Source organism: Pantherophis guttatus, chromosome 1 (genome assembly GCF_059756535.1).
Source record: "Pantherophis guttatus breed Tessera chromosome 1, ASM5975653v1, whole genome shotgun sequence".
NCBI classification, from domain to species: Eukaryota; Metazoa; Chordata; class Lepidosauria; order Squamata; family Colubridae; genus Pantherophis; species Pantherophis guttatus.
The window spans coordinates 128439110-128460665 of NC_142063.1; the positions used below are offsets into that span (position 1 = coordinate 128439110).

The 21556-nt window shown below is 37.6% G+C and overlaps 2 protein-coding genes and 1 long non-coding RNA gene across 11 annotated transcripts in view; 2 read left to right on the forward strand and 1 right to left on the reverse strand.

Annotated features, from left to right (window-relative positions):
* Positions 1–2836, forward strand: part of KALRN (kalirin RhoGEF kinase) — a 589612-nt gene extending 586776 nt beyond the window's left edge. For all 9 annotated transcript variants that reach the window (XM_034423023.3, XM_034422995.3, XM_034423032.3 and 6 more), the window contains 3 exons: positions 573–773; positions 1338–1476; positions 2178–2836. In XM_034423023.3, the coding sequence (XP_034278914.2) occupies positions 573–773; positions 1338–1476; positions 2178–2723 (886 nt within the window). In that variant the 3' untranslated portion in view covers positions 2724–2836. The remainder of the gene's footprint in view (positions 1–572; positions 774–1337; positions 1477–2177) is intronic.
* On the reverse strand, positions 485–11024 carry LOC148116564 (uncharacterized). The gene is made up of 3 exons (XR_015731718.1): positions 10890–11024; positions 2268–2402; positions 485–1464 (listed from the first exon to the last, which is right to left on the reverse strand). It is a non-coding gene; the product is annotated as an uncharacterized LOC148116564 (long non-coding RNA).
* On the forward strand, positions 10921–18891 carry UMPS (uridine monophosphate synthetase). The gene is made up of 6 exons (XM_034423081.3): positions 10921–11160; positions 13033–13186; positions 13660–14328; positions 15247–15422; positions 16427–16541; positions 17746–18891. The coding sequence occupies exons 1-6, from the start codon at positions 11026–11028 to the stop codon at positions 17925–17927; spliced, it is 1431 nt and encodes a 476-aa protein (XP_034278972.2). The 5' UTR covers positions 10921–11025; the 3' UTR covers positions 17928–18891.
* The last annotated feature ends 2665 nt before the right edge of the window (positions 18892–21556 follow it).

The following is a 21556-nucleotide window of genomic DNA, read 5'->3' on the forward strand; positions in this document are numbered from 1 at the left end:
ATGCTCTCAGTGTACATAAAAGAAAAGATACGTTCATCAAGAATCATAAGGTACAACACTTAGTGAGAGCATTTCACTGAGGCAACTTTTGGATTATTCATGATTTGGGACTGGCATACAGTTCAATAGAAATGATGTATTTACACCTGTCTCCTGGCTATGGAGGATATAAAGTTCTCTTGGGGTTTATGATAGGGGCTTGAGTATTCTTATAGTACCTTATCCAGGGTAAACATCTGTGAGAATATGTGTACGGAGATGGCCAAGAGTGTTAACTTTAAATTTTTATAATTTAATTTTGGGAAAAGAGAGTTCTCTGACACAAAGCTACTCAGAATTCAGCTTCTAATTCACAGTTAGAATCTCTTATAATAGATTCATTGAAAAAAAATGAATATACTTTTATTAGTTTTGCTTTTCCCGAAAGAATATATTGCCAGGGCAAAAGACAATAAATTACTCATAAAATTAATAACTCAATGAGTTTAGAAAGCTCTTAAAATTTATTGATATTGAACCAAAATGGATTCATCCTTTATTCACAAGGTATCTTAATGGTCTTAATTTTCCAGGGGCCGATTTTCTGTCGTAAAGAAATGTATTCACAAAGCCACAAGGAAGGATGTTGCAGTGAAGTTCGTCAATAAAAAAATGAAAAAGAAAGAGCAGGCAGCGCATGAAGCAGCCATGTTGCAGCACCTACAACATCCTCAGTATATCACCATTCATGACACTTATGAGTCACCATCTTCCTACATCTTAGTTTTAGAACTGTAAGTCCTACACGGAAGCTAAGCTTCTTATTTCTTGAAGCAAGTCACTTATTTATCTATTTTGCCATTTTGTACATTTTCACGAAAGCCATTTCATTTCCCTACAGGAAGAAAATGACCACGAGAGAACATTTTGTATATGTCTGGTTCCAAAGATGCATTTTTAAAGTTTCTATGAAATGGCATGGTCTAAATGTAGAGTTCCTTATATTAAATTGGATTTATGAAAATGTAGTATCACAAGTCTTTACAGTAGTAAATTTTTAATAATTGTCAGCCTTTTTTCTTTTTAAAAATACCACTCTATTTAGAGATACATCCCAGTATTTATGATTGATTGATTTCCCACCTTTATTATTCTTATAAAGTGGCGAACATACTTAATATTCCTTCCTCTTCCTATTTTTCCATAACAATAACCCTGTGAGGTGAGTTGGGCTGAAAGAGAATGACTGGCCCAAATTTACCCAGCTGTCTTTCATGCCTAAGATGGGACTGGAATTCACAGTTCTCCTTAGATTTCATGAGACTTAATTTTCATAATGGAACATTTTGGGATTTTAGGATGGACGATGGCCGTCTCTTGGATTATCTTATGAATCATGATGAATTGATGGAGGAAAAAATAGCTTTTTATATAAGAGATACGATGGAAGCTTTACAATATCTTCATAATTGTCGAGTTGCTCATCTGGATATAAAGGTAAGAAAGACAAAAGAAGAAATATTAACTTGTGTCTCTACAGTCTTAAGTACCCTTTTCTGCTTGTTCATCTTCATAGCAAACCCAACTACCAGTATGCAAGGTTGCTTCACAACTTTAACTATTTGAAATTAAGTTAGTGTCCACATACATTTGAGCCATTCTGCAGGATGTATTTAACTGAAAGCTTTGTACATGAAAATACTCACCATCTCACAACCTGTTAAGTATTTCCCATCTGCCAGTCCCAAATTATCTTTCTATATTATGTTTACTTTAAATAAATCTATTCTAATAAGGACAAGTGTTTAACTGTCTCAGCACCCATCACATTCATCTCAGTTTATAACCATTTAAACATATTAAAATTTTATATTCTGTTGGTGCCTTGTGATTTTTAATTGCCTGTGACAATTGGGTTGGCAATATGGTCTGATAAATCATGTTTCAGTAATGTGAGGATTCATGCTAGATGCCCTCATTACAGATGCCCCTGTAATGGGCCACAAACCTACCAGACAATACTTCTGTGGATTTACTTCCTATAAAAAATATATTTGTTTGAGAAGTAACTCCTAATATAGGCGTGTTTCTCTTAGTATATTGGCTGTACCAGTATTGACTGAAACCTGTTTTTATTGCAACAGAAATGTACAATACACCTTTTAAAATGCATGTGATTTAATTTTCAATTTCCACAGCCAGAAAATTTGCTGATTGATTTACGGATCCCAGTGCCACGTGTTAAGTTAATTGACCTTGAAGATGCTGTTCAAATCACAGGCCATTACCATGTCCATCATCTGCTTGGAAACCCTGAATTTGCTGCTCCAGAAGTTCTCCAAGGGGCTCCAGTGTCCCTGGGCACAGATATCTGGAGTCTGGGAGTGCTCACCTACGTCATGTTGAGTGGTGTTTCTCCCTTTCTGGATGAAAGCAGAGAGGAGACATGCATCAACGTGTGCCGAGTAGATTTCAGCTTTCCCAACGAGTACTTTTGCGATGTAAGCCATGCTGCCAAAGATTTCATCAACGTAATCCTTCAGGAAGACTTCAGAAGGAGACCTACTGCTGCCACTTGCTTGCAGCACCCGTGGCTGCAGTTTCATAATGGCAGCTATTCCAAAATACCTCTGGATACCTCACGCCTGGCTACTTTCATCGAACGCCGCAAACACCAGTTCGATGTGCGCCCCGTTCCCAACGTTAAGAGTTTCATTATGAGCAGAATGAACCCAGGAACGTAACGCAATACAACTGTTGCAATGATAACGGAGCACTACAGCGGGTGAAAATGGAGAAAGCAGATTCTTTGCAACTCTTCCTCTCTGTACAGAGTATTACATTTGATGTGATTGTTGAGGAAAGTGTGTACCGTTTCAGCAGTTACATTATCTAAGTAGTTAGAATTAGATGCTTTCTCAGGTTGCCTCAGCTGCAACGTCTTGGGAGGGGAGGGTGTTGTAACTACATGGTGGTCATGTTCAATAAGATGGCATTAGTCAAGAATGGGAACCAAAACACAGTTATCTTATTTCTGAAAGTTTTGAAGATCTTCAACCATCTGAAAGATCTAGACAGCTTTGCTAATTATATGAATAGTTGAATGGTGTATCTGAAATTCATTCAAAAATTGGGGGGGGAACTAGGTGACTATTGACAGTCAACATTTCTTAAACTGGACTGGATAAATATTGGATTCTGTGAAAATTGCTATCCTCGTGTTAATTAAGGATCAGAGCTTTCCTGTAAGGCAGATTTCATTAATCTTGAACTAGAAATAAGCTTGTGGTAAGTGTGCTAAATTTGAGATTCACAGTAACAATGAAGTGATAAGATATGTGGCATTGATCAAGATATCAATATCAATAAGTCCTCTTGGGATGCCACACATTTTTTTATTCAAGATTAACGTACTATAAAGTAGCAGTGTGCTACTGATAAGATGGTAAAGTAATTGAGACATCAAAAACATTTAGATGGAAGCACAAAAAGGTGATTTTTTTAAATTAAAGTTTTATAGCTCTTGTACAGAAAACTTTTGTTGAGAAAAAGCTATCTTAAAATAAGTGCTGTATCTGTAAACTAGATGTCAAAGACTTTTTCTATTTGAAGAATGTTTGTTGAATCCTCATATTCTCTGTAACCTGAAAAGGATCTTATTTCCCTTTCCCTTATAAAAGTTGCTCCGTTGTGAATTCAAGCCAAAGTTGGCCAAAGTGTGGTAAACATAGTAGGTCCATCTTTATGCTTATGGCTCTGAAATTGGTCTTAGTACATAAGGCTAATGGTTTACTATGACCGTACGCATTTACCTTCTTAGCTCCATTTCTCAAATGGTATGGTGTTTTTTTGGTTTTTTTTGGTTTAATCCCAAAGCATAGCGTGAAGCAACTCAACGATAACATTAAAAGTCATTGCAATATTACATTCTGATTAGCCAAGGACCCAACAATGTAACAGTCCTTTAACAACCATTTCAAAGTGTTTTTGAAATAATAGTTCCAAGCTGAAGTGTTCTTTCATTATCTTTGTAAAACCATTCCAGCCCTGAACACCCCGAGAGTATTTTAATACAGCGAATGAATTATTCATGGCCTTGCTGTATCGACATTCTTTAGAAGTCAAATCAGTCAAAACATCCATCTGTTTTTTTTCTCCTCCTTTTCCCACTTCCCCAACAATTAATGTCCTGCATGCCTTAGGGTAGGCTGATTTATTTAGTGATTATCAGCAGATATGATGGTTGCTACTTCTTAACATGCAGAGATAATGGGCTCCTGTTGTTGGATCACAAAGTGCCAATGATTTGAGGGTGTCCTTTCACTACTTGTGATATACAAAGCTCCTGATAACAATACTTTCAAGGCCACATGTATTGTTTGGCTAAAAGATCAAATAAATCTCATCATTCTGGGGAAAGCAAGGAATAATTTACGCTTTCATCCCTTGGCAGGACAATACAGATAACTGGGTTTCCAAATGAATGCATAACCCCCGTGACAAGCTGACATTTGGTAACTTTGTTTGTATTCTATCAGTGGTGCCAACAAGGGTTTTCCTCTCAGAGCCCACAAGACAGAGTACCCTTGTACAATTGAAAGTTAGGGGGAGAAAAAAGAACTGGCAACAGTTCTTGCAATTTTATAATGAACACTGTGACAAGAATTGTAGAAGACAAACTCAATTCCTAAAGAAAACATAGGGCAAAGATCATACAGAGTAAGATTTCTGTTCTGCAATGAGCATTGCTACTTTTCTCCTTGTTCTGTTCCAGGACTGATTAAGCATCAATATTTTTTTCTGGCTTAAAAGGACTGGGCCTGGGGTCAAGAATACCAAAACAGGAAGAACTCCAAATCTTTAGCGTGTTAGATTTCATGGGTTGGATTATTATTATTTTTTAATCTACCAGCAGGATTATTACTGAGCAAAGTTCGGTCTCAAAGGTTTCTGCCATAGAAAGGTGTGACTCTTGCTGATTCCACACTCTATCTAGGGCAAAGCTCCTAGTGTTGTTTCTTTAACACTAGTGGTGATGTTTTTTCCAGGGGTTTCCTCCATCTTGTGAAATAGGATTTTTTTTCAGGGGAGATATAGAACTGCTTAAATTGGGAGGAAACAGGGGAGAGTATTTTCTCCCCTACTCTTCTGAGGGAAACTCTTTAGTGGTTCAAAGTCTCCTGTTTACTGAAGGGATTTATAAATTCCAACAACGACCCTATCATCTATTTCAGACATAAGAATCTCAGTCTATTAACTTTTGGGACCAAGATCCTTGTCTGATCCTGTTTTATCGATTTTATTTTGTAAGGAGCCTACTTCATTTTTTTAATGGAAAAAATATGCCTTAAGAACCAAGAAAAACATTTGCCAAATGAAGAAAGGGAAATAACAAGGATTAAACCCGCAGGCGCACAGGCCATCTTGTCTGAACTGGCACAATATTGGGGCTATTATTATAGCCTCTGTCCCAAAGACATTTGCAGTTTTTCTTGGAGATTCCCTCTCTTGCATCTTGTTTTACTTGGTGCACGCTCTTTACAATTAACAGGAATTATGGTTTTGTAAGACTTATGTCGTGCTTAATAATAATTCTAAATCAAATTTAACAGGGCTATTTCCCTAATATTTCCCCTTTTTTCTATCAAACTTCTCCAAACAAGTGCTGTAAATGTTTTTTACCCCCTTGCCTCACTAGATAAGTAATCATCAATAGAGGAAAGCAGAACAAACAGTACAGAAAATGAATTGATTTTAGGATTTGGGGCTATTAAGTATATATGGAGTGCCTTTGCTAGAAAAAAAAAAAGGCAAAGTCCTTTTCCTTTAAATACAAGATGTTCATTTTTTTCATAATCCATTTTTCCCTCCCAGACCCTTGCTTTACTTAATATCAAAGCAACCATCATATGTTGCAATGCAATGTCATAATATGGAATGTAGGATAAGATCAATTCCTTGCTGCCTTTAGCAACTCTTTCTAAAAGGCACTGACAATCATCTAAAGGTGTGGCATGTGGGCTCAGGTAAAAACAAAAGCCAAGATTCAACCGAAGTTGGATCCTAAAATCACACCTATTCCTTTTCTTAAGATCTATGCTGCACTGCTACATATATTTACTAATGCGTAAATCTAGCTGAAAACAATGCCACATATTTCCAAGTAAATGTGGCACATTATGGGCAATTTTTGCTAGACATGGAACAATCTAACAAAAGCATCGCCATTTTATTTATGGATGTAATTTGTTTAAATGTCCTTTCTTTAAGCTGTGGTAGCCATTAGCTTCACAATTGCCAACCTGGGTATCCAGTTCTGCTACTCTACATATACATTGATCAAATCAGTGGTGGGTTGCTCCGGATTGGGCAAACCCGTAGCGGGAGGCTCCGCCCACCCGCCCGGATGTCTCTATGCATGAGCAGAAGCATGAGTGTGCGCATGAGTATGCACGCCCCCGCAAGCAAACCGGTAGCGACTGAAATTGAAACCCACTATTGGATCAGATGTTTACAAATGCTCCCGATTTGAGTATCTAAAGTGTGATCCTTAAAAAAAAAGTACAACTTTTATACAGAGTAGTTTGCTATGAATTTCTGCTGAAATCTCCACTGCAGGCAAACATTGGGATAAACCCTGGTGATATTGTGACTGGTGCTCCATAGAATAAGCATAAATTGTGACACAAATCTGACAGTGTTTCTTCAGTTATTAAAGCAACTGTGACTTCAAAGGGCTCTGTAATGTGGATGTAAAACCTATCTAGTCCAAATACCTCCTCCTTTTTTTTTTTTTTTTTTGCATCAAGAGCAATCAGATGCTACACAAATAAAAGAGGCCAGGATGTTGTTTTTTTTAAGCCCATCTGTCAAAATATGAAAATCTTGTTTTGTGAGACAATGTTAGCAAAGTAGTTTGAGACTGGCTGCAAACAGATGTATTATTCTGGCCCTTATTCAGTGTCTTGGGTCTGCCTGACACAGCTGCATGTTCTTTCTTAAAGAACCACTGATTGCATGTGGTCAAGTGTGGCTAGCAATGATTTGGGTCCTTTAGCATGTAGCTCAGAACGGCTGTACACCATTGGAATCTCAAAATATTCTGAAAGTGCCATTTCCATGGATCTTCTTTTCTTTCCTATTCATTTCGAGCATCTATGATTCATCAAATGATGGTGCTTTCTTAGCAAAATAAAATCAGACCCACCCCTTTCTTCCTTAATATACGTTCTTAAAATCATTATATTAATGATTGTCAACATAATGTCAGGATTAGTTGGCTTATTTATACTTTCAAAATAGGAAAACTCTTGTTCTATTTAAGCCATATTTTACATTCTATTTTTATGTGCTAGTGTTTTAATCAGGTCTTTGTATTTTGCTAGCAAATTTTTCTGATTTTGTCCATGCGACTCCACAATAGACATATATTCTGTCATGTGAAGAACATTATAGGATATACCTCTTTCCATATTTACTTAGGAGTAAGCCCCAATAAATTCCAAGATGAACAGTTTGAGTACCGTCCTACAAACATTCTGATGTATGAGTCATTCAACTCAGTGGGTCTTGTTCATAGAGATACATTGCATTACACTATTACTACAATGGACTTGCAGCTGTTGTGTAAGGTCCCACCAATAGTGAGAACTGTAGGAAAGGTAGTATAGTAATGGGTGGTTGTATTTTTGATGAAGCTAACCATATATCTGAGATGCTGTCGGGATTTCCACAAAGGAAATAATCAGACTAAATAATCCCTATTCCTATCCTTTCAAAGGTCAAGATGCGAACTTATTTCACAGCCTTAAACAAATTTCAGTCTTTTGCTGGTCTGCCTTAAGTGGTATTATTTTATTGTTAATTTCAATTTGTATGCATATGTGTTTTGTAAAGAAGCATTTTGTAAATATTTTATTTATACCTCTTCATATGTAATGTTGTAATGTTCCTATTCTTTGGCAACGTATGTTCTCTATGGATAAAAAAAATATTACATTTTAGGCTACTACCTTCCTTATAAATGCAATATATAAAAGAGTTAGCACTGGATTGTTTTAGAATATATAATTAATTGTTCTGATAAAATCGACTAAGCCATATATAATGCATTCAGTGAGTAGAAGTTTTTATTTTGGCCTACATCGATGATCCTCAACTTGGGATCTAGGATCCATTAGGGGGTCTGCGAGAATATAGCAGGTGTCCATGACAGGAAAAAAAATAAAAATGCCCCAAAAATAAAAATGCCCAAATATGATCACCCAATATTGCACTATTTTGTATTCTCAAGATCTGAAGGCTTTGGCCCTTTTTTAATTAAAAAAAGTTTATTTAATGTAGGAGTCCTATAGACCCCAGCAGAGTACGTTATATGAGTCTAAGGCACAGGTGTCAAACTCACGGTGTCACGTTGCCATCACGTGACGTTTCACGACGTTTTTCCCATTCGCGGAGCTAGGTTGGGCATGAGCTGCGTGTGATGCATCCAGCCTACAGGCTGCCAGTTTGATACCCCTGGTCTAAAATATAATTAAGTGCTATGGTATTTATCCATCATGTAGTGACCATTAAAAATTTTAAATGATGGAGTGGTCTACATAAAACAACATATTTGGAATCATTAGCACATCGCAACACAGGTTGCTCTCTTGCCTACACTTCCTTAGAAGTAAAGTCTATTCAGTATAACAGAAATTATTTCCAAGTAAACATGTATAAGATTAGACTAGTAACATACTGACGGCATAGGTATTTCAATAGTATTGTTTTAAATTCCAGCATTGTTAAATTTAATATTCCATGATTTATTCTTTGCTGCCCAAAGAGGACAGCTGCATTATTGTCCCAAACTTTGTCTAAGAATTATTTACCTAGTGCAAAAAAACACAAAATTGTTTACAACAAAGCAGTTCTTTCAAAAGAGTATGTTTCAAATTTTAAGAGATGCAAACTGCCACGTTTAAATTATAAAGGTCTGACATTACCAACCCCATTCTAGGAACAAAAGAATAATCTACACTGAGTGTAGATTAACGAGGAAAAAAAAAAGAATTTCAATAACTGTAGAATCAGGCTGCAGCATAACAAAATTGACAAAAGTGAAGGGGGTACTTTCTGAATGCACTGGGTTTATATATATAATTTATATATGTATATATAAGTTTATATGTGTGTGTGTGTGTGTGTGTGTGTGTTTATATATATAATTGATGTACGCCTTGATATAGGCATTATCTGCATCAGCCATCTTACTGATGTAACTCTGGATGTTGTAAGTTTCATCTAGGACAGAGGCAGCAGATATGGAAGATCAAGCAGAGGAAGCACCATAGCAAGACAATGCCCTGCATGGGAGTTACCACTGACAGAAAGCTGAGATAGCAGATATCGGGAAATCTTAGCAACAGCTGGATGAAAAGGCGGCACTGGTCATAGCATAAGAACAGGCACTAAGCACCAGAGCCATAGAAGCAGAGATCTACTATACTAGGCAGGACCCCTATATCAGTGGTGGGTTGCCCCTGGTTCAGACCAGTTCTATAGAACCGGTAGTAAAACCGGTGGGAGGCTCCGCCCACCAACCCCGATGTCATCAGGAAGCTTCTGCGCATGTGTGAAGCGGTAGTAAAGGTAGGTAGAACCCAGCCCTGCCCTATATAGGTCTGAATTGAATATGGAGCAAAGACTCATTGTCAACTCTCTTCTACATCAGATGTACTCAGCTATAGCATTAACTGGCAAGAGCATGACCTTGACTTCACAAACACTAGGTAATGAGGGATTAGATAAAAAAAGGCCTGAGCTCACAGATTTTTTCCCATTTATTTGGACTTCGTACCAGATTCCTGTTTCTTTAGTACATTAATCTACTCAACTGTATATTGAAACTTTAGACTTAAGACTTATGTACATGTTTTATCAATTATAACTAAACATGGGGGTGAGGAGTTAGTATTTTAAGGCTCAGCTATCTTAAGTGGAAATATGTTAAGACTATGTCACAGCTCATTTTCACCAAAAAGATATGCTCAAAATATCTTGTACAAATAAATCAGATTTGCAATACAATCTCAACATTCACTCAGAAGGAAAGTTGCACCAACAGCAATGTTTTTGAAGCATAGATCTTCACGGGTTTAGAGCAGTGTTTCTGAATCTTGGCATTTTTAAGATGCATTGACTTCACTCCCCAGAATTCGCCCAACAGTGTTGGCTGGGGAATTCTGGGAGCTGAAGTCCACACATCTTAAAAAATGCCAAGTTTCGGAAACACTGGCTTAGCACTAACTTTCCTTGAACTAAATCATGTGCATTTCTCATTCACGTGTGCACTTACGATATAAACCAACTTTTCCAAATTTGCTTTCCTCCTATTTTGCTGTTTATCAATACCAGTTGGGAATTATAAGAGCCTCAAGTCTCAATTGGCTGTGGCTGCCCATGTGGCCCTGTTATTTTCAATGTAATGACAATTATTATTTCTGCTTCAGATGAACGCAGTCTCTACATTTAACTGTAAATAAATTGACATTTGGAGGTCATCATGTTAGGACAGTTTGGACTCTAGAGAACACCAAAGCTGATGCACAAAAGGCAACATACACAAGTCATGTCTGATTTTCATCCTCTCAAAGAGTTTGAGATAAACATTATCTAGAACTGACAGCACAGTCAAAAAGAAGGAATTTGAACTAAGATCTCCCCATGATGCTCATTTTCCAAATGCCACCAATTTCTATCCTGGCGTGTTCGGGGTAAAACTATGATTTGTGAACTGAAACCTGTAGCAACACTTTTAGATTCTCCTTCTGTTTTACTAAACCCTATTCAGCAATGCGAAACTCTCCAGCCACGCCCATCATCGGCTCCTCCACGCCGGCAGAGGGCGCAAACGTAATTTTCCTGACCTGGTGCGACGTCACTTGCCGCTTCCGGGTTTCAACTCGACTGCTTTGATAGCGTCATTGGTTCGGCGACAAGGTCCGCGACGCACGCGACGCCTTCTCCGTCTCGCGCGAGGTACGGAGAAAAGCGAAAAGCGCCATGGAGTCGTTGGCGTCTGAGCTGTACGGAGTTCAGGCTGTGCGCTTCGGGGAGTTCGTCCTGAAGAGCGGCCTGGTCTCCCCGGTCTATATCGACCTCCGCGTCCTCGTGTCGTATCCGGCGCTGCTAAATAAGGTATCCGTCCAGCCCGCGAAGCTCGACCGGCGTGAGCGGTAAAGCGGTTATTGCGAGGGGGCGGGGCTAAGATAGATGAAAGGGGGGAAAGAAGGCGGGGCCTGTGGAATCCAGCCAGCCAATAGCGGCCGCGGGAATTCCTGGGCTGTTGCCGAAGCTGCACTCTGGAGTCGGCAAAAGGCGCGTTTTTTGCTGCCTTGATTCCTTTGCTAGTCAGAAGAGCAGTTCACGTGTATACCCGACAGGTCAGGAGGTTGTGTGATCCCGGCTTTCTAACAGCAACTGGTGCTTCAGAGGGACTGACCAAAAAGCCTTGAAAAAAATCCCATTGGACAAATAATGCTGTATTAGCTTACCAGCACAGGGTTGCAAAATTCTGGCTGATCATTGGATGAGCAAAACCAGTGGAAATCTTTAGCTCTTTGCTGTTATTGGAGATTGTCCCATTACAGGTAGTCCTCGATTTACAACAGCTCACTTAATGGCCGTTCGAAGTTACAACAGCACTGAAAAAAGGGACTTATGAACATTTTTTTAAAAAAACACATAATGACTGTTGCAGCATTCCTCCGTGGTCACGTCATTTACGTTTGGATGCTTGACAACTGATTTCACATTTACGACGGTTGCAGTGTCCCGGGGTTACGTGATCACCTTTTCTGATCTTCCGGCAAGCAAAGACAATGGGGAAACCAGATTCACTTAACAAAGAGTCTTACTAATTTAACAAAAGTGATTTTACTTACCAAATGTGGCAAGAAAAGTTGTAAAATGGGACAAGCCCACTTAAATGTTTCACTTAGCAACATAAATGTTGGACTCAATTGTCGTCACTCGAAGGCTACCCATATTTGCATCCCAAATAATAGTAGCCGTAATTAAATGTAATTTAAGTTAAAGTTAAGGTAGGATGCCCGCATGGACATACCCATATTGTTTGCTGGGCAACGATATAGGAGTGGATAGGATTTTTAGATCAGTCAGACTTAGGCAGGTCCTTTTGCTCTGATTTTGTTTCTTGGACTGTAAGCATTGCTCATAGCCAAGCTTATGAAGAAATTCTTCTCCAAGAATCACAAAGACAAGTATTTATAAACTTTGTAGAAGTTTTTCAGCAAAGTTTGGATTTGAAGAGATAGCCTGGACAGAACCTGGGGAGTAGATATAACTGTATCTGGTTTTCTGCGCCACTTAGTCCTTTTAAGAAATAGCAATATATATACCAAGTAAAAGTTCCAATCCATCTTCACAGGGTAATAAGTTAAAACATCACAGAGGTGTTACTAAAATATGCATAACTCTGACCAGACTATCCTAGTCCAGGAAAGGTTACAATTTATGTATCAGCTAAAGCTGAAAGTACAAAATAGATTTCTGATAGGTTTTGTTTGTTCTTGAAAGTATGTAGAAAATGCTTTGAAGTTTAAGCATCAATACTATTATGAAGTTGGCTGTTTTGGAGATGATTGTCAAAGGTCAGGAAGCTTTATTTCAGAAATTAAAATCTGAAGAGTAAGTGGGAACACAAATTAAGGATTGGGGAAAAGGGAGTTATATAAGTGAGGTGAATAATTTTTGCCCATATAAATCAAAGACATATTTCAGATTATTATTTATTGAATATTTGATAAAGGAGCAATTGCTTCTTTGGTCTCCATTGTGTTTTAAATGATGCTAAAGAAACAACTAATGTAATGCGGTCTTAATTATCCAGTTGTTTAAGCTGTTGAATAAGTGATCATTTTTTCAATTGGAAGCAGAGACCAAATTTTTATGTTGCCCCAGGAGGATTTGGAAAACTCATTTTAAACTTTCACTTGCTGGTAGATATATTGTATGCTAATAAAAATACATTTTTAAAAAATTTCTCAGGTAGCAGATCTCCTTTTCTGTTCAGCAAAGGATGCTGCACTCAAGTATGATTCCGTCTGTGGAGTTCCGTACACAGCTTTGCCCTTGGCGACTATAATCTGCTCAACCAACAAGATTCCAATGCTTATACGGAGAAAAGAAGCCAAAGATCATGGTAAAAAGAATAACATTTAATTTAAATTTTACATATTGATGATAAAAGTCAGTGGTTCTCAACCTTTTCTTCACTAAGGACTCCATTTAAATACCTTTTGTGGTCACGGACCATGACCATGAACCCCCAAAACTTAAGATTTAAATCATAACATTTCTTCAAGCCTTCATAGACCCCCCTGTGATGACATCGTGCCCCCCAAGGGGTCCACAGACCACAGGTGGGGAACCCGGAGTATCAATAGTAAATAAGCAAGATATAACTGACAGTGAATTGCTATCAGCTTATTCTCTTTTGGTAGAAAAGAGTTTTGAGGTAAATTTTGTGTGCACAATTAATAAGTATGTGTGCAAAAGTGTTACACTGAAATGATTTTTTGAATGATTGATGTGTTGCACATATATATATTTATTAATAGCAATAATATTTTAGGGTTTTATAGTAATGTTCGATCCTTTCTATTCCTCTTAAAGGAACCAAACGCCTTGTGGAGGGCACAATTAATTCAGGAGAGACTTGTCTGATCATTGAGGACGTAGTAACCAGCGGTTCAAGTGTCTTGGAAACGGCAGAGGTCCTTTGGAAAGAGGGACTTAAGGTTACCGATGCCATTGTGCTGTTGGACAGAGAACAAGGAGGGAAAGCCATGTTGGAAAAACATGGAATTAGGCTGCACTCCGTGTGCAGCTTGTCTCAAATTCTCAAAATCCTTGAACAGCAGGAAAAAATTACTTCTGAAACGGTAGTAAGAGTGCAAAAATTCATTCAAGATAACACTTTTAAACCATCTGAGCAAAATGGTACCGCTCCTGTGAAAAGGGTATGCAAAGAAATAAGTTACGCTTCTCGGGCTGAGCTACCAGGCATCCATCCTCTGGCTGCTCGACTTCTCAGGCTCATGGAGAAAAAACAGTCTAACTTGTGCCTTTCTGCTGATGTGAACAGTTCCAAAGAATTGCTCCAGCTGGCTGACACTCTGGGACCATCCATCTGCATTTTGAAAACTCACATTGATATTCTGGATGATTTTACTCAGGAAGTAGTGAAAGAGCTGAGTGTGCTTGCTGCTCGGCACGAATTCTTGATTTTTGAAGACCGAAAATTTGCAGACATTGGAAATACAGTGAAGCATCAGTACAAAGGTAAATTTGACTTTCCCGACTACACTGTAACCTCTCCAGGGCTTTTCCACATGTTGGGATATTTTGAATGTCAAACAATTGCTATGTATTTGATTGAGCACTAATTTGCTTTTTATTTTCAAACCTCCTGAACTTCTCTTAAAATAAATTTTATTCCAAGCATTATCAAAACTCAGTGCTGAGCATGCATGTTATTTTTTATTTCTTTATTTTTACTATTCCATGCCCATCTCGTGGAAAGTGATTTTGTGACAAATGAGTGTTTGGACATTGAAATATATTTATCCAAATGAGCCTTTCCTCACTGGTGCTAACTCTAGCATAAACACATCTCAGTAATCTTTTTTTTTGTGTGTGCAGATCTTCATAGCATTGAATTCTGTTCTACAGCCCATAATAGACTTCAATGGTTTAGCTGCTTTATTTTTAAATCATGTTTCCCCTCTTTATCACATACGGTCAGGTTTCTGCCATTCTTGGCTGATCATTCTGCTCTTGATACAGTTAGTTGACACCTAGGTGCTGGGATCTATTGGCTTTAGGATGAAGAAGGATCTTTTTCTCTCCAGCCCATGGGATTGTCTTCCAGGGCTATTTTGATTCAGGTAGCCAGACAGACAGGTTCTTTTAAACTAGGTTCTATCTAAGTCCCTGAGACCATCCTCAACTTGAACACAGCCACCGTTCACTTACGGCAGAGGCCAGAATAGTACGATGAAGCAGAAGAGAGCCACTCCCACTCTGTAGCTGTCTATTGTAATTTGTTTGGATTGTTTTGGAACATGGATTCGTGTTCTCAATCCTTGGCAACATTTCCATAAAAATAAAAAAGGTGAAAGAGGAGTTATGGTCAGTTTGCACAGCTTTTTCAGCCGCACCTATTCTCGTAGTTGTTAACTTGCCTATTCTTTCTTTCAGGCGGTGTTTTCAAAATAGCATCATGGTCAGATATGGTTAATGCCCATGCAGTTCCTGGCCCAGGCGTTCTTAAGGGGCTGAAAGAAGTAGGGCATCCTTTACAACGCGGGTGTCTCTTGATTGGTGAGATGAGCTCCAGCGAGTCCCTGGCCACTGGAGACTATACGAAAGCCGTCGTAAGTTGGAACTTTCATCTGAATAGCGTTGAAAGACAAAAGCATCTCAAGTACCTAAAAGCATCCATCGTTTCCCCTGTTCTCCAGCAGTGTGAAAAAGCTGCTTATTATGGAAATGTAGCTTCCATTAGTACATTAGAGAAATCCTTGCCAGAGACAGACAGTGAAAACTAGAATAATTCTAGGAAGCTTGGGAGTTTGTAGGCAAGAATGGAAAGGGATTGTGAAAAGATTCTGATACAAAGAAAGGATGATTATATAAGAGCTAGTGCAGTTTTGTGATTGAGATATTTTTTCTTTTATGAGATAAATACAGGTAGTCTTCAACTTACAACTTACTGTTTAGTGACCATTCAAAATTACTGTGGCATTGAAAAAAAGTGACCTGTGACCATTTTTCACACTTACGACTGTTGCAGCATCCTGATCAAAATTTGATTGCTTGGCAACTGCTTCATATTTATGACGGTCACAGTGAACAACTATTCATTTAGTCACCATTCGAAGTTACAAAGACACTGAAAATGACTTATGACCGTTTTCACACTTAGGACCATTGCAAAATCCCCATGGTCATGTGATTAAAATTCAGACCTTTGGCGCCTGGCTCATATTTATGACAATTACCGTGTCCCGGGCTCATGTGATCACATTTTGTGACAAACAAAGTCAATGGGGAAGCCAGATTCTCTTCACAACAGTGTTACTAACTTAACAACTGCAGTGATTCACTTAACCACTGTGGCAAGAAAGATCGTAAAATGGGGCAAAACTCATTTAAGAACTACTTGTCAAATCAAGGACTACCTGTAATATTTTTTTGCAAATAGGGAGATGTGCATCTGTGACTCACGTCAGTATGGTCAATAACAACATTGCTGTGATTTTTTAATATTGTGTGTTTTGGCTTTTATAATAGCACCACTGTTTAGGGTTTTTTTTCCCCCTTCCATTTTAAAGTGTGTCTAAAGCAAATTTACCTGGTTGTGTGACATGTTCTCTAGGTCAAAATGGCTGAAGATCACTCCGATTTTGTTCTGGGATTTATTTCTGGGTCCAGAATTACTGAAAAACCTGAATTTCTTCACTTAACTCCAGGTGTCCAGATGCAAGCTGGAGGTGAGTATTGTAATTAGAGTGGCTTATTTAGAATAAATATGGCATTTTTAACAGGACAAGGTATTTTAGAATGTGTAACCTTGACCAGAGTAAGAATTGGCTTGGTTATAAACAGCATCTACAATAGAACTTAATTGAGGAACCAACCAACGGCTTTCATAAGAGACACACATCTCTGATATAAATGTTACTTTTTTGATTAAAAGAAAATATTAAAAGCTTTTTTGCTATGGATATTTCTACTTTTGCTGGAGTAATTTTTTTTCTTTAAAGTTGGTGGTAAGTACAGTCTGATAATGAACTCCATTACAACGGAAGGTAATAAGCAGCCCCTTACCAGATCTATTCATGCAGAATTTGGATACCCATCTATTGACTATGCCTTTTTAAGAATTAAGTGGCATGAACTGGGGCAGCAAGAAGATTTTTAGATGGTTATGCTCTGTTGCCACTCTTCTGCTTTGAAGGTGTATTTAAGTGGTATTTTATTTTGCCTGTTAATTTCAAAAACATGGTCATTTAAAAAAATACAATAGGAAGATATGCACGAGAGAACGCTGTGAAACTCTTCCTTTTGTCAACTTGAAAAGTAAAATTTTCAAATGGTTTATTGGAGAGGAAGGAGCATTAGGTATAGTCACTGTCTTGACTCCTTTATAAAAATAATGGCTGGATTTAAAAAAAATCTTTTTTTTTTTTTGTAACTTCAGAATATTTGTGATATTCTCTGTGCTTTTTTCAGCATAAACCAGAACTGATTTTATTATAAATGTGGATACATAAAGAGTTGTATAAGGATGTTTGATATTTGCAGCTATTTTTTCATTCATTTTCTAATTGTTGGCTTGAAATTTACTTTTTCCCCTGGTGATGGACTTCGACTGAGCCTCCGCTGAACCATTTCCACAGCTTGTAAAAAACTAATTTTTATTAGCACCACTGTAAGAAATAGAAGTTATTATTTTTTGCCACCTCTTGCATTACTTTATACTTATAATAAACCTATATTGGCATTTTATTTACCTTATGCAATAAGAAGAGAAGAGATTCTTTGGAAGAATTTTTCCCCTTTCTGTATGGTTTTCCATTGTACTTGGATCTATTCTATAAGGAATTATTTTTTTCTGGCATTTCTGTAATTTTTAAAAATTTTACTAAAATGAAAATAGCTGAAAACGGTAAAAATATATGTTGTTTTTTGCAGGTGATAGCCTTGGGCAGAAGTACCTAAGTCCACAAGAGGTTATTAGAAAACGAAATTCAGATATCATCATTGTAGGACGGGGCATCTTGTCTGCCTCAGACCGCCGGGCTGAAGCAGAGGCGTATAGGAAACTAGCCTGGGAAAGTTACTTGCAGAGGATTGGTGTTTGTACCCAAAATTAACCAAGTTGGTTTCCACTAAACATTCCAAGAAGCTAGCACAATTAAGATGAATGTGTTTTGTCCACCAAATGTTTTTGTGCGTTAAAATAAATTTGCCACTGAGGGATTTGGAAGCTATCACACAAATAACAGCTATAGCACTTCTTGACACCAAAATCAAGCAATCGGTTTTTATATTGAGATGATTTTGGACTTGTGTCCTTGTGTTTAGAGTAAAATAGAAAACCGTTCATAGGTCTTTGAAAACATCAGTAATATAAAAATGGAGATAAGTCAGAAAACAAGATATATTTTATATAGCAGCTTATGCACTTCTGGTTATCAGTTCTTAATTGTTTTCTGTATTAAAATAGGAGGAGTCTCCTTAGAGGGTGGGCATTTCAGTCACATCTGGAATATGCTTGACGAAAGAGCTGCCTGTTTAGTATAATTAAGACACTTCTTAATGTTTTAGCAAATGCTTTGCTAATGTAGAGATAACTTAATATCTCATTTTACATACAGAAAATGTATTTCTCCTGTTGATAATTATCTGGAATGTGAGATGTATGAACATCTTTTACAATATTAATTTTAAATATGAACATATGAATACATCAGTGGTTTTGTATGGGAATAGTAGAATAATATGTACGTTGTCTTACATAAAACATTGCATTTATGAATGTTTGGGGTCTTATGAAAGATTTGCAGCATAAATGAGATATTAGTACAGATGTAATATTTCTTGTTCTGAAATGGTTCAGAATTTTCAAGAACTTGTCTTAACCAGCCACAGGGTTTTTTTTTTTCCTTATTCAGTTGAGTCGTCAAATTCTTCTATTAAAGTCCTTACATATTTCAAATAAGAAAGTTTATTCTGATGTATAAAAGGCCGCCTATAATGTTATGATTCAGATTTAACCATATTTTAAACTCACATAATTTGCAAAGTATGTGAATAAAATAGTATTTCTTTCATAAATGTGTGTCATTTTCTGTTTGGAAGTTTCTACCACCTTAGACTTCTATTTTAAACCTTACTGAGATTCTACATTATTATAAATTTATTTATTTGTATGTGTTCAAAGAGCAGGCAATTATTCAAAATAACAGCAGAAAAACAAGATGGATGTGTCACAATGGCACATCCACAATGGCGCAGACACAATGGTATTAAGTGACACATAATACCAGGCACTGGTATTATGTGACAGATAATACCAGTGCCTGGTAGTAACGAATAAAATAAAAGTAGAACTTTATTGACTTTAGTTCAATAAAGTCAACTGTTGCTGTGTTTTTATTGCAACCAGCAAATAATTGCCTTTCCTTCTTGTATCTTCATATCTTAAGAAGTTTAGTGTGCATGTCTTCTCCCCAAGAATTTCTGGAAGATAGGTGTAAAAATTTATGAGAGTCTTTAAAAATTGTGATATGCTAGATATCAAAAATACCAGGATTCCTGGATGCTGGAGAATTATGTCTCCAGAATCACACAGGCCTATATGCTCAGGTACAGGGATTTTATTATATCTTACTTAAAAGGATTGAGAGTTAAGACATGCCAGTTTTGAAAAAAACATTTCCCCAAACTGAGAAATTAATTTATTTTTGGTCTTTTAATGATCCTGTAATCCCTTGCATTGGGGTGGAGTTGGGGCAACTGAATGTAGCTGAGCGTTTACTGGCCAGATGCCAATGCGGAGTTCACAGCAGATATATTCTCATTGTGCCCAGAGAGAGAAATATCTGCAGCTACCTAGGATCAAACTCGCAGCCTCCTGATTTTGAGACAAGAGCTCCACCTCTAGGCTACCACACCACTAAACTCAGAAATTAATGTGTTCAGGTAATTCGCAGGTTTCCACAAATTCTTACTAATGAGCACTGCAGGGCTCCATATTAAGCCAATTTTAGTTCAAAGTTCTGTCATCTCCAGCCTTTGATAAATAATCCTTTTGCCCTGATCATAGCCAACCAAAAGAAGGCAATTTTGAGGTAATCTAGTAAAAAAAAATTAAGTTTTAGCCAGTATAACATTAACTTTCAAACTCAATATTCAATCCTAGGCCTCTTTCTCTCAAGACCAACAGCTGTATTGATGTTTGTAGAAAGTGAGAGTGTAGCCTGAGAGAATTAGTTGATGTGATCTCTAAGGGATTTTTTTTGACCTGTGCTACATATCAAATCAGAGTCAGGATTTTGGCCTCAAAACATTTAAAAGCTGCAGATACAAACTCCCTCCGCTGGTTCAAACGAATCTCAAGGATTTAGGCACTTTTCTTGAGGTATTCACAGTGAGCTTTCCAGGATGACAGCATAAAATGGTATTTTCCCAGAAGCCAAAACAGCCCAATATTGTGGATAGAAATAGCATACAAGTCTCTTACTTTAAATACAGATAGTCCTCGGTTTACAACTATTCATTTAGTGACCATTTGAAATTACGGCACTGAAAAGAGACCCCTGACCGGTGGTTTTCACACAACAGTTGCAACATCCCCTTGGTCATGTGATCAAAATTCAGACGCTTGGTAACTGACTCATATTTATAATGGTAGCCGTGTCCTCGGGTCACAGGATCCTCCTTTTGTGACCTTCTGACAAGCAAAGTCAAGCAAAATTCACGTAACCAAGATATTATTAACAACTATAGTGGTTCATTTATCAGTTGTGGCAAGGTTCTAAAATGGGGCGAAAGTCAACTGTTTTGCTCAGGCATGGAAATTTTGGGCTCCATTTTGGTCAAGTTGAGGATCACCTATACTCTGGAATGACATTCTCTTTGCATTTCAAAATAATCAACGTATATTGCTCACAGAAGTGCATGATAGCTATTACTTCATCTTAAAACAGTTCATTGGGACATGATTTATTGAGATTTTTGGATGAAAGATAGGGACACATCACAATTTTTGGATGACACTGCTTGCTTACCTCCCACCAAATTCTGCTTCAGACTTTGTAAAAAAAATACATGCTGCTGTGGTCATCTTAATGGAGGACCTGTACTGGATAGAAATGTGAATGTTCTCCCAGCCTGTTCTCTGCACCTCTCGGCAACTTTCAGAACCGTCACAGTGGTAGCCTTTGAAACTCCTTCCTTACATTTGGACTCAGAGTAACAGTAATGGGTAGCTTCTTTTTTAGAATACAGGATAACAAAGTTGGAAGGGATCTTGGAGGTCTTCTAGTCCACCCCCCATCCCATCCCCACTCAAGCAGTGGGCCCAATTTTTTTTTCCTAATAGGAATTAATTCAAAAGCTTGTAGGAATTAATTCATGAAGCCATTGCTCCATAGTGTTCCTAATGGCTCCATCTGGTCTCTTTTGCTGTTTAATGCAAGAGTTCTAGAGTTTCGGTGCCTTTAGAATGTTAGTGTCATTCTATTTCTCTTTTCCTTCAAAATCAAAAGAAGCTGTTCCATTTCTCAATTTGTGTCTGACAGTTGTAACGGATTGGATGGGAGTGAGCTATATCCAGACATCCTGGTGGACAGATGATAGAAGGATTAATGAATTAAGAGTTAATGTACACAGAAAGGTCTTTATACTTGACCTAATGGCTCAAATTTGCAAGCTGGCTTTTTTTCCAGGACCTAATGCAAAAAATCAGTCAACTAATAGTCAAGCATGTGTTTGCAGA